This window comes from Strigops habroptila, chromosome Z (assembly GCF_004027225.2).
Source record: "Strigops habroptila isolate Jane chromosome Z, bStrHab1.2.pri, whole genome shotgun sequence".
NCBI lineage: Eukaryota > Metazoa > Chordata > Aves > Psittaciformes > Psittacidae > Strigops > Strigops habroptila.
This window is the reverse complement of record NC_044302.2, coordinates 9,170,478-9,184,078: the sequence shown is the minus strand read 5'-3', so window position 1 is coordinate 9,184,078 and position 13,601 is coordinate 9,170,478. Positions and strand designations below refer to the sequence as shown.

The 13,601-nt window shown below is 35.7% G+C and overlaps 1 protein-coding gene across 2 annotated transcripts in view; it reads left to right on the top strand.

The window, feature by feature from the left end:
- Window positions 1-13,601, top strand: part of CDH8 (cadherin 8) — a 146,991-nt gene that overhangs the window by 120,541 nt on the left and 12,849 nt on the right. The window contains exon 1 of one of the 2 annotated variants that reach the window (XM_030469677.1): window positions 4,648-7,829. The exons of the other annotated variant lie outside the window; for it this stretch is intronic. Coding sequence (XP_030325537.1) covers window positions 7,799-7,829 — 31 coding nt within the window. The 5' untranslated portion in view covers window positions 4,648-7,798. Of the gene's footprint in view, window positions 1-4,647; window positions 7,830-13,601 lie in introns of those variants that run through there. 2 annotated transcript variants of the gene reach the window in all.

Sequence of the window (13,601 nt, the reverse complement as noted above, 5' to 3'; positions counted from 1 at the left end):
AACTAAGTATCTACTAAATCCCCCAAAGGAAACACCATTTAAACCTGTTTGTTGTGTGTATAAAGATTCCAAAGTATTTCAGTTAGGCACTTTTACTGGAAAGAGAAATATGATCAGCAAAGCCCAGAAAGGACACTCTGTGTCACTGTGCTGTAGAGCACTTCTGGAAGGGCAAAATGTCATTCTGTAGTACTACAGAAGTGGAATTTCATGCGTGATGGAAAAAAGGACACATTTAATATTGTTGAACAATAAATTTACACTGATCCTTTTGTTTGGCATGCATGTATTTGAAAGTCATGTGAGGAAGAACTAGGAATTATCACAAGAATGCTATAAATAGTGATTTGTGTATTTGTACTTGAATATTCAGCAAAGTTCTTCTATCTTGGCTTCTTTTGTTTTCTAATATAACACTACCCTGTCAGGAATTACAGTCAAATTCAGTCTCTTATTTCTCTTACTTGAAATTATAATGAAGGCAATCCCTACTTAATCCATTACTAATAGGAAGATGTATCTGTGAGATGTATGTGCATGAGTGTGAAAGTAATGCATGAAATGTCAAATAAAAAGAAAATGCTGTTTTAATTTTTTATTCTAGCTGTTCCAACCAAGAAGAATGATGGCACCATTTTGTTAAATTATACCATAAAAACCTAAATTCTTAAATCAGCTTAAATATATAATGAATTTTTCCTTTCATTAGATATGTTTTTCTCTTACAGCGTTCATGAAGTGTGTCTCTACTTGTATTTCTACTTTCATGTAGGAAATAAGTCTCTGCATTTTTCTGCACTTACAGGAGAAGATATAACAAACCTATCCAAAATGCATTTGATAATCATCAGTAGTGTAACACAAACTGAATTAAGCATCCTAAATGTGAGGTAGTTTGGGTTGTATGTAGTATGACAAAGTAAAAGAGGTATTATCATTTCTCTTCATTTTTAAATACTTACCTTACATCAGTAATTAGCCCTGTCCTTCCATCTGTTACCCATTTAAGATCCACTCATCCTCCTAGTCACAGCCAATGGCAAAATTACTGCTGATCTGAGTGGGAGTGAATAAACTTTACATATAACATGGTTTGGAAGAATAAGTCCAGTTTTGTTACAACATTGCTGCTTAGTTTTACAGTTTTTAATGCATTTGAATCAGTTAAGTGTGTAAAACAACCAATGGAAATCTCTTGAAATTAAAAATCCACTTGAAGAGACTTTCCTGATTTAATCTTTCAGTATCCAAGAATGAAATTCCAGCTATGCATACCATCCTTTCCTATCAGGATTGCTCAGCCAGGGATGCAGTCCATGGTTGATGCTAGAACATGATCTCCCACAGGAAGCAAATGCTCCTGTCAAAGCCAAAATCAGGGTATAATTTGGTTGAGGTGAGGTTTCATGTCATTTAAACATCATAAATCTTTAGTAAGTCTTTATTTAGTTATGGCACTTAAACAATGAACTTGACCATGACTTTGTCTGGCATATGTCTTCTAGATAAGCATGAGTGATTATTCTTGTTGAAAAATCTCCAGGATGCCTAAAAAACAGAACTTGCAAGTCAAATTTCTCCTTAGTTGTACTGTGAGTGTTTGAACAGTCCAAATGCCAGTTTGGTATGGATTATTAGAGGCAATAGAAGAAAAAGCCTATAACAAACCCTACTCTCATTTCTGGAGAACTGTGTTTCTGAGGATCAGATCAGTGCACAGTCCACTTAGGCTTGGAACAAAAAAACACTTCCTCATACTGGTGGGCAAAATCCTTGATGCTTTCGTGACTGTGACCTCAGGCTCAACTTCCTCCCGTATTTTTGGCCCTGTCAAATTCTTCAAGGCAGCTAGCTTGATGGCTGGTGAAGAAATGCTATCCTAACCTGTTGTGGATATTATAAATGGATTGCATTTTCTCAGGAAACCTAATCTAAAAACCCAGTCTTTTTTTGTTAGAATTAGTAATTTTTTTATTTAAATGATTTTTCATATCTTGTGTTTCTCCAAAATTCTCTCAGGCGCAGAGATAAAAGTACCCCTCCTCAAGAGTATCTGTGAAGTGATATTAGCCTTTTGGATTCTTCTTTTGTGTTTTGAGTAACATTGTGGCATTTGGCAATTACTTCTCTGCTTCATGAAGTAATGACTTTATCTGGCATTGCTGTGCAAACAACGCAGTTTGACATCTGCCATGGGAAGAAAGCTATGATGTTCTGTTTCTGTCCCTCATACTAAAGAATATATGATGCATGTATTTGAATTTTCTCTTGCTGTATGGAACATAAGCACAATCATTAATTAATTTAGTTTGTTGCCTGCAGGCTAATCCTATTGTTCAAACTTTCCAGATTGCCCTAAAGCAAGTTCACGTGATACTTTAGTAATTAACTGTGCTGCCCAAATATACTACAAATGCTATGAGCGGCTATGTTTTTATTGCCAAATACATTTAACTGAGTGACACAGCAGTATATCTTCATCAGAAACCACAAAAAACCCTCCACTTCTCCTAGGACTGTAGTATGTATTATAGAAGTTGTTTAATTTCTATAAACTATATGTATGCATAAAATATATAATTTAATTATATATATTTCTATATAATTGTATAAATATATGATCTATTCTGTGATCATAGCAGAATCTGTTCCTTGAAATGATACACCGGTATCCTTTATTTGTTTGGTCTGTTAAATTTGCATATTTACAACCGCTTCGGTAGACAAGATGCCCCAAACTGCAGAGGCTGTAGTGCCTTTCTGATGTAAATAATGTAAAAATGTGAATTTAACTGTCATCATATATCTCACTGAATGCAGGCAGATCATCTCTTAGCAATCTTTATTTCTTATATCTCCTGATCTGTTCTTTCTGTTCTTTTCTGAGTGAAACTGTCAGTTACTGAGTAGTTTTCCTTAGGATTTGTACCTTGGCTAAATGGGCAGCAAGTGATAATCTGATGTGAACCAATCCTGCCCTCTCAGGCTGTTAATGCAAGGAGCATTGATCATTTAGAACCTTTGCCCTTTCACAACAGAAATAAGATAATTATGTAATAAAAATGTAAGAAGTTAATGCAAGGTAAAAATCATGTTTTCAGTGTTAGTCCTGGTGACTAAACCTGTGACATAACAAATCCTTGACTGCATAAACTCATACAGACTGACTGTCTGGTCACTTATTTTTCACGTATCTTCAGGCTGGATTCCTGCATAGAAGCAAAAATGGGAAAAAATGAAAATAAATGTTATATGCAGTGTGTCTGAAAACTTCAAACCAAAAAACCCTTAAAACTTCAGAAGAAAACATCTGATGTTTAGACGGGTGTTGATATACTCTAGCAATGTGTTTGTATATTCCTTAGCTGAATCAAATTAACCCTTCCAAAAAGCTGTAGGATTACAAGAAATGACAAAAATCCTGATAGGAATTTAGACTACTGATAAGGATTTTGTACTGTCATGGCACCAGCAAATTGAAATGGGACCTCTGGAAATGGAATTAGCATTTGTTGACAGTCTTTCTTCAGGTGAGTAGTCTTCACAAAACATTACCTAAATTCTAATGCCAGTACATAGATCATCTCCTGCATCCCAAACAATATGCTTACAGCAATACCTGTTTTCTGCACTGAATTCCTAATGTTCTTATGGTTTCCGTAGGTTGTTCAAGTGCAAACAGAATTTTGTGATAAAAGCATTTTCACAGATGTAAACATTTTGATATGCTGCCAATGCAATTTTTACTTTCAAAACTAGCAAATACATCTTTACCATAAAGAGACTTCAAGTTTTACCCAAAGGATGTCTCCATTGCTATTCCGTTTTTCTTATGCCAAATTCTGTTTTCTAATGGAGCAAAACCCGACTCAAATGTTCTAGAGTGCCTTTGCATGCAGTAACTCTTCTGACAGAAGAAATGGTGCACCTCCACTATATAAATGTGATATTACTACCTCTCACTAGGACTTATGTAATGGAAGTAATCACAGCGTGTTTGGAACATGGGCAGGCCTTATCTTTGGGTTAAGGGAACCATCTTAATAGCATGTGCTCGTATTCCTGCAGAAGTCCAATGGCCTTATAAATAATCAGCCTCCCCTTTCCCCAAAATATTCAATGTCCATCTGGTGAGCTGAGCTTTGAATTTTAGCCAACCTGATTTTAGTGAGTGCATAGTAAACAGTGGGGTTGGGTTTTTTTCTTTTTAAATAGATATATACTTCAGTAATGGACCATTCTGCTGGTTCTCTATAATGAACTTGATATTTATTCTCAGCCATGCTTAGTCTACTATACCTATGATACCTATAATAGCTCCAAGAGTGTTCATGTTTAAATGTCCATTTCTTTTATTCTTCCCATCTAGCAAGTTTAATCTATCACTTATGTCCTCATTGTGCTGCCTTGAAGGTGTAGACAATGTGTCATGTATTTAAAAGGAAATAGCCTGGTATAATCACTTCAATCACTAACTGACTTGTGTGCCTTTGTATACTATTGCACCTCGTATCTTAAAATATTTTCTATTTCTTATCACCTCTTTAACATTAATAACTATTCCTAAGCTACTTCGAAATAGATGAAGACAATTACATGCAACATCTCTTTTCAATATCCTAAATAATAAAAAGAAATTATCAGCACTTTTTTAAACATACTTCTGTTTCACTGTGTTTTCAATGTAATAAAACCTAGATTTTTTCCATATCTTTTTCCTGATAATATTTTTAGCAGCATCTGTCAAATGCCTACCTGGAGGGTGAGTCTTTTGTTCCCACAAGAGTAACTCTCATGTTAAAATGAGTTTCTTTCCTTGAACCAGCTTCTTTTGGCATTTCTCGGTAAGTCTCTCTGCCATTGTCTCAGCTGCCAGCTAAAGCTCCTTCTGTGTTTTTGATTGACTTTTCTTTCCACATACACAGCTCAGAGAGCTAAGAGGTGGCACTGCTGTTTCATTGCCCTCCTTCCACTTTGCCCAATTTCAAAGTTAACCCACTGACCTCAGGTACAAATTGCCTTAGCAAGGACATCATTAAACCCATCATTTCTTGATGGATGTACAATGAACATCTAGAGTAACAGCACCCATATGGTCCCTTGGATTTGAGCAGTAAATCCTCATACATTTTTGCAGTTTCATGCAATTTTTCAACAGCCTTGGGAAACTTTGTGGTTGGCATCTGCACCAGAGTGTGTTTCAAAATGGCAATTCTTGAGGGAAAGCACATGCTTATATATTTCTAATGTATTTAATTATCATCCTCATTCCTTTTCTAGATCAATAATTAGACTTTCAAAGTACAACTCAAAAACCTACCAAATCACATCCTTCTCAGTTTTCTTGAAAAGTAAAATTAAGTGATGTGATATGATCAGAGATGTGTCTTAACAACCTATAAGTAAGTATTTTTCTACCATGTCTGTGAATATTAGTCGTATGGAATAACATCTAGAAGGCTGCATCTAAAATTGTAAAAGAATATGCTGCATAATCTAGGAAAGAGCATTGATCAACTTCTCTCTTAAAAGGCATAGTTTTGTCACCAGAAATCACAGGGAATACTTCCACAGTGAGGTGCATTCAGTGTGAAAGCTGTAGAGAGTTAAAAATAAATTATTCCAATGTATTAAAAAACAGCAAATACAAACTAACCTATAATCTGGCACTTCTATGCCAGAATTTGCCATCCACAGACACACGTCATGTTTCTCCAGGAGTGTTCATAGTGTGAAAAAAAGTATTATAAATATCATACTATCAGTCTTTTTCTCAGCATGGCATTAAAACTGGAGCTGTTTAAATAGCAAAGTTCAACATTTTTATAAACTGAGGATACCAGAACAGCCTCAGATTATTGATTTTTTAATGAATGACATAGTTAATAATGAAATTGTTAATATAAAAATCATTGAAATATTCCTTCTTTAGTGTGGCTGAAAGATTTTGTTCATTAAGTTCTCTTTTGCTTATGTTATAAATTGTAAGTTGTAGAAATGTAAGCAAGAAAGTATGAAGATGCTTGCTGAGAAGAAAGGTCTAAGTTTTATCAGAACAAATCATCTCATAGTTAAGGCATTTAAGCTTCTATGAAACATTTTAGTTCTGTGAATTTAGACTATTCTGACATGAAATCGTATTTCAGAAAACTCTTAATTATTGTTTGGATGAATACTTAACCTTTTTCACTTAAAACCAAAATGTGATTTACAGGCCTGAACTACCACATTCTATTTATGATCTGCAAGTTATACTACACTGCTGGGTCAGAGCCCATTTCTACAAATAATGTCTCAAGTGTGTCTTGGCCTGTGTAGTGGAAAGCCTGTAAGAATTATGATTTGGCTGTGTGGTGATAGAAGCACACTCTGCCACCTCAGCTCCCTCACTACTTGAGAAGGCAGGCAGGGATAGTATGGCCTGAAAAGGGAAAGGACAGATTCAAGCTTCCACTTGATTAATATGCAAAAAGTGGTGTTCAGCCAGTGCAAGTACTTTTCCTGAAGCGAGCGGTTGTGCATTAGCTGGTGCCAAGTCCCTGAAAAAATTTGGTGTTATAACAGGGGAAATGCAGTTCCTTATTTATTACACTCAGGTTCCTTCATCCTTAGTCCTTAGACAATTGACCTGATTGAAACTGCTTTGGATCGGAAACTATGTTAGATCATTCTTTGTAGTAGGAAAAGTAATCAATTTTCTCATTTACATATCTGACAATTCTAAGATGAAATGTCATCCTGTGAAGTGATAGACTGTGTCTAAAGACTCAGAAAGATGAGCTCTTTCTGCTAGTGATAAAGTGATAAGCAGTGGAGATGGAAATCAGTACTAGAGATCTTTATTCTCAAATTCTAGAAGACTGGTAGAATTTAAAGTTAATGATAACATTACCAAGGGACTCCAATACATTCCAGTAGTGCTCCAGAGTTCTGTCTTTCCAGGCACTGAATGCATGTCCATTTCCACTGTACGATTTCACATTACAGTTGAAGTAATATATTCAACTCCTTTCTACTATGCCGTTTTGCAGTCCTAGCAAGGTTACACTTTTTCGTGGTACAGTAGTGTTAGTCCCATCTAGCCTGAGAATGTCAGTGAAAATATTCTCAGTATATGCCTTTCATGCCTGATAGCTTTCTGCTTTCTTTACCCCTTCTTTCTTTACTATCATCACTATTGACTATGTTCTGTTATTCCCCAATGTTCTGTTTTTCCTTGATGTTGAATATCAAGTGCCATTTAAAACAGCTTCCCTGGCATAGAAGGACATGATGTTATTTTCTGAAGAGAAGATTACATTAATGTAGATGGGAGACCAGCATTTTTCCACTCCAGTTCGTTGCGTGCCACTTCCTTCACTGACACCTGCTTCTGCTGTCTTTCCCATCTTTCTTCTTGCACGCAGATCACTGCTCTTTCTGGACTCCCTTCTAATTAGAGCTACAAAATAGGTGAAGACTAAGTGCATTTCCTTTGCAAACATACTTTTAAGCCCTATCTTTACAATGGTTATGTGCTTTTCGCCACTTCGTTAGGCTAAAGAAATGAATACTTCTTGGTGCAGATAGCTGCTTTAGCTGAAACTGAATGTCAGAAAAATAGACTCAGCACTTCAAGGGCTAACTCAGCTACCAAGCTTCTCCACACTTTGACCATTCTGTCTATTCTGTCCATCTGAAACCTTACTCACTCCTCTCCTGTATTCGGGATACAGGGCTCCAGACAGATTCTCTCTCTCCTCCGCCCTAAGCCAGATGTCATCCATCAAGTCTTCATTCGACTGGACAGGCCAACCTGATGAATGAACCAGCAAGGAGGGGGCCATCTGGTAAGCCGATTGTCCTCTTTTAGGCATCTTTAGGCTCTTCGTCAGCTCTGCTGTGTTCCCCAGCATGTCTGTACTTTTTATAGTTTTGTAGCTGACAAAGTGTTTCTCTGAGAGCACTTCTGTTCCAAATGCTGTTTAACCTTTCAGTCCTGTTTTAGTTTAGCTCTGTGATGACAGCTTCTTTCCAAGCCTCACAAATGTAGACCTTCAGACAACTAGAGAGTTGCATATACACATTGGAAAATTAGACTAATTTCCACAGCATCACATCCTTGCATAGAGTGCCTTTTTTTTTTTTTTTTCAATCACATATATCAATCACAAATAGGTAGCTGTTTCAAGACACTTAAGTAAACATGACCCAGCCTAAAATGACATCAAATGTCAGTGATGAAATACAGGACAATACTGTATATATGCATCATGTCATTATGCATACGTGACAAAAGAGACTTTTATTTCACTCATTCTTAATTTATTATTTTTGCTGCTAGCAACATAGTGTTGCCAAGATGTCAATTATGTTTAATTTTATAAATCAAACTAATTAAGAACCAGATGCAATCTGAGTGAAAAAGATCTGAGGTCAGTGTTGTGCACCATATGTATGACAGTGCTTATTCATGATGAGGAGATGGATTGGACAGCTGTGAATTTTCCTGCTCTAGGAGCTTCATCATGCTCAGATAGTGTAACATACTTATGTTTCTTTTTCCAGATTATTTCTTTAATTTCATAATAAAACTAAAGAAAAATGAGCAACACTGCCAAGACTTTAAAAGACTAAGTAAGGGCTAAAAGTTTTTGAAAAAAAACCACGAAAGTAATTTGGTGAGCAAATGGTGGAATGCGTGGATCTAATACCTCCAGGTTTTCTGCAAGACACAATTCCCATAGTGGCAATGTTCACAGACAATGCCCTGACTATATTGGATTTCTTGTAAATGGGTTTAATTCACTGAGTAGGAGGAATGATGTCCTAAAGCTGAAGGTTCTGGAAGGGCCTCTACCTGTTTACCATCTCAGTCTACTACCTGACAAAGACATATTGCATCTTAGGAAGTTCCCCTCTGTTTCCATCTCATTGTTAGGTTTTGTTTTGAATATTTGGATTTTCTCTCTAACTACCTTATCAGTAATTACAGCATAAGACTGGTTTTCTTCCTTTTTTTGCACCTTGTAAATTTATTGGTTACTTTCATTGTGGAATGTTTCTTTGTTTTATCATGTTCTAAATACAGGCTGTTGAGAGGGAATACCAATTTATTAGTTGCTCTAACTGTACTTTTTATTTTGTCAATTAATAAGAAACTAGATAGGAGTCTCATTTAAAGTTTCAGTTGTAGTAAAGATTAGAAGAACACCAGCAGTCTTCTGCTAGGGGAAGAAACTTGACAGGCTAAAAATGAAAATTATATAAGCAAGAATCATGACGTATTAGCTGTTAATTTTTCCTTTGGTTAGTAAAAACCTCCTTTTGTCATTATAACAGATATAACATATACAGCCTATTTGCACATGGTTCCTCTATTAAAGAAGGTATTAATTTTTCACACATAGCCTCAAGGCTTATCTGATAAACTATTGCACAACTGACGTTATAATGTGAATTGAAAAGACAAAGACCATGTTTCAATTTGCATCTCGTTTTGAACCAGTTACCCAAGTGGCGTACAGGAAGGAAGCAATTAAGGAGGTGGCTATTACATTGATGATTATATGAACTCTATGTCTATATATTCTCCTGTGGTCACGTTTATTCCATACCCTTTCATTTCCTCCTTACTACTTTTAAGGATATGACTGTTCAAGAATGGGCTGCATTTCTTTGACAAGAGCAGATACAGCAGTAACACCCTGAAGGAAATACGATTTTTTTGTATTCATTTTGACCAGAGCTTCTCACATCAAGCTTTAAATAGGGGAGACAAAGCTTTTATTCAGTTGGTTGGGGTTTCTCGTACCACTTAGGATGTTTTCCCTACAAAATCAACTTCTGATTTTGTAATTTGCATGGGTGGTGGTGTTGTAAAATGAGTCACTTTGTTGTTCTTTACTTGATTCTGTCTAATTAGGATCTATTCTACTTGGCAAGCATCCAGTAATTAGTGGTATATTTATGTAATTATTAGTATTTAGTATTTGTATAATAAATATGCCTAGAAGGCAGTCCATTCAGAGGGCAGAAAAGAGGTAGAGTACATTATTTTACTGAATACAAGATCTTGCATACTGAGCCAAGTGCAGAAAATAAATGAAATGCGTAAGTTGACCTGTCTAGTCCAGGCAGAGAGTTTGCATATCCTGAAATGATAGGATGTGCATACTTGGTAATCAGTGCTGATTATAGAGGGAGTGAAGATGGGCAGCTGTTTGAAGTGAGATAATAAGCCAGCTTGTTAGGCAGAGATAAATAGAAGAACTTCAAGAAAAGGACCAGATGTCTGCTTGATGGTCTTGAAGAGGGAGAGCTAGCAGGGTCCTCGAAGGTAACATGGATGGACACGTAGTGAGGTTACAGTGAATCAGCAAAGCAGTGGTAGCTGTCTGCCCATATTAAGGTAGCAAAGTCAGATCACCCCAGCTTGGCCTAAACAAACTATGGGCTCAAGTAACTAAACTTCACTTTTGCTGTAGGCTAAGGGCTATGTACATTCTTGAGCAGTAACTGTAACACTGTACTAATTTTTGTTTACTACATCTGATCCTATAATAAGAGAAGTCAGGAATAAAGTCTTATCAAGTGGAGGTTTGAATGGAGTTAGGTATTGCAGTCATAAACCTCAAAAGAAGCTTCAATAATAATCACTGAATGTTGATGAAAGTACTCTGCTGTATTCTAAAGAATGTTGGACTGTCTTGAACCTGATCACTGACTTTTTTCTTCTCTTTACTTTTTAGAATGTAATAAATGACATAGCAGTTTCACATTGCTTTCAGAAAAACACAGAACTTTTGGGGTTGGTTTGTGTTTTGTTAGGAAACTTTCATTCAGTCTAACCTAAAATTCAAGCTAAAATCTAGGTTATAGGGAATAATAAGAAATAAGATAAAAATGTTTCATGTCACCTTTTTGAACCTATCACTCCCTAACCTTGCTTAAGTCTGTCATGTCACTTTCTATAACATTTTCATCTATTATACATGACACTTCTGTAAATTATACAGTGTTCACCCTAATAGAGATTAAGAACTTGTGATCTAAGAGCAGTCTACAGGAGAGACGGATTTTTTGTTAAGGAACTATTCTGGAGTTCAGAATACTTTTGTATAGCTTGGTTACAGGTTTCCTGTATGATTTTGGACAAGTCATTTAATCACTGTGAGTGTCATTGTGCCATGCATGCACTGCAAACATTCTTTTAAAATATTTATCTGACACTCACATATGATATAAATGGCACCTATTACAGCTCCCTATGGATTGGTAAAGACTGATTTTCAAGAGTGCTTTATGGTGTGTCATTGTATTCTTCTGAAACTCCTAGTTAGAAAACATGTTCAAGTTATTCTACAGCTCAGAGAAGGAAATGGTGGAACCCAGTCTAATGACAGCTGTAGCTAAAGCATTGTTGTATCTTTGATACAAGCCAGAATACTAAATAAAGAGGAAGGTAGTTCAGACTCGATTTGACACTGTACATCTCCTTCTCTACCAATTTTATCTGTCCTACAACATTATAAGTTCCCTCTTTATACTACAGTTTTCTATTTTTAAATGAGAAAAATAATTTTTTGTAACAAATCAACTTAATCTTACTTTGTGCTTGTCTTCTGCTAACATGCAAGAACAAAAGAAGTATTTGCTAAAAACTTCATAGAGTTCTAATGCAGTCTGTCTCTCAGAACCACTTGCTTCAAAACTTTGTATAAAGAACTTAGCTTTTTCTAGACTAAAATTCATTTTCTTAATCTTTTTTTTTTCTTAGTAAAGAAACATGTATCTTTCTTAAGGTATCTGTTGGGGGTTTTTTTCTGCTCATCTTTTAGACTATTTTTTTTCATGATCATGGAGAGGTTTTGGCATATTAAGATGTATTCTTCTTTGCCAGTAGAATTACCTGGTCTCTTGTAATACTTCTACTTGATCCTGCTTCATATTTTTATTGCAGCTTCTGCATATGCACTTCGTTTGTACTTGTCAGACTCTCATCGTGAATTAGAAGACAACAGGAAACAATTTTATTGTGATATGGAAGTTGTTCTCTTTTAGCATAGAGATGCATTATATATTTGTACCTTATAACTTTTCCACTTGATACAAAGAGAATGAATAAGATGTCTTCCATTTTGCTAAAAGTGTATTTCGTTTGTGACTAACAAATGTTTTACTATTTGCAGAATCTCCCTCCTTGGAGATAATCAAAAACTGCCTGGACACATTCATGGGCTCTAGGTAGCTGTGCTTGAGCAAGGGAGTAGACCAGATGACCTCCAAAGGTCCCTTCCAATGTCAACCATTCTGTGATTCTATGGAAACTCTAGAACATCTTATGAACTGATGCTATAGTTTGCAGATATTTACCAATATAATCACTGACTTTGTAATACCACTTCAGCAGTGAGGTAGAATTCAAATGCTGACATCTTTTCCTGGCTCCTTCTTTTTTCCAAGCTATGTGTTGTGTCATGCAACGTATATAGCAAAGCCAGTATCTTGCAGTATGTCCCAGTCTTGAAATTTAAATGTGTATGCACGTGTTCCTGTGGCTCTGATTTCATTCTCAGGAATTTGGGTATGCTACATAACGTTTGCATGGAGTGCAGAAATGTTCCGAAGAGTATCTGGAATGTTTCATTTGAAAACTTTATACAATCTATTCCACTCTATAGACAGGTAATTGGGTTTTTTTCACTTACTGAAATTCCTTCTCCGGATGAATTTTGCTGTTCCGTGTATTTCAAATGACTGTTAGTCTTCACCATAGGAGACATGTCCTCATTGAGAGGTGTGCATATAACAAGACATTATGTGTATAGTTTGGGTGTAAGATAGAGGTATAAATTACTGCCATTAATGGCCTGATGATAACAAATTGTTATTGTTATATGTAATCTGCATATCTGAATGTCTTCAAAAAGTCATTATCATGCTGCCTGTGTGCCCAGGGGCAATCTTATACCATAGCATTGCAGTCTTTCAAATTACAAAAAGCTAATATAACTTTCAATGACATTTACAAAAATGCGTAATGGCACTCCTTTCAGTTCTCTCACAGAAATTATTCTCAGCGAAGTTAAAGGGAATTCTGTGTATATAAGAACTGCAGGATCTGGCACTTTTTAAAATCAAAGCAACATTTTTTTCTTAAGTGGCACCAGCTCAAGAAAATGTTGAATGATTTTATTTTTTTTTTATTTTTTTGATTTATTTTATGACTTGAAATACCTCAGCCAATGTAAATTGTATCTAACTTTCAATGCTCTTTGGTAGATAGTACATATACTAAATTTCTTCTCATAGCAAATTGTTGTGTCAGATTTATAAACCTCTGAAAATTGGCATTTTGTAGTGGAAGTGCTGACAAGATCTTTATTACACCAGTACAAATAGGCGACATTCCAATAAATGCTGGCTGTTGGTTTTACAGCCTGGTGGTTTCTTTCTGCCACTGTATTTCAAGGTGAACATTATAAAAAAAGTAATAGCGCAATAGAAATACATTGTTATGGCTTGGATTTGGTTCTGTAACTGTTACAACAAAACTTCAATATGGTTGATGCGTCCAATTCCAGATTCAGTTTTAAAGGACTGTTATATACTCTACTGGT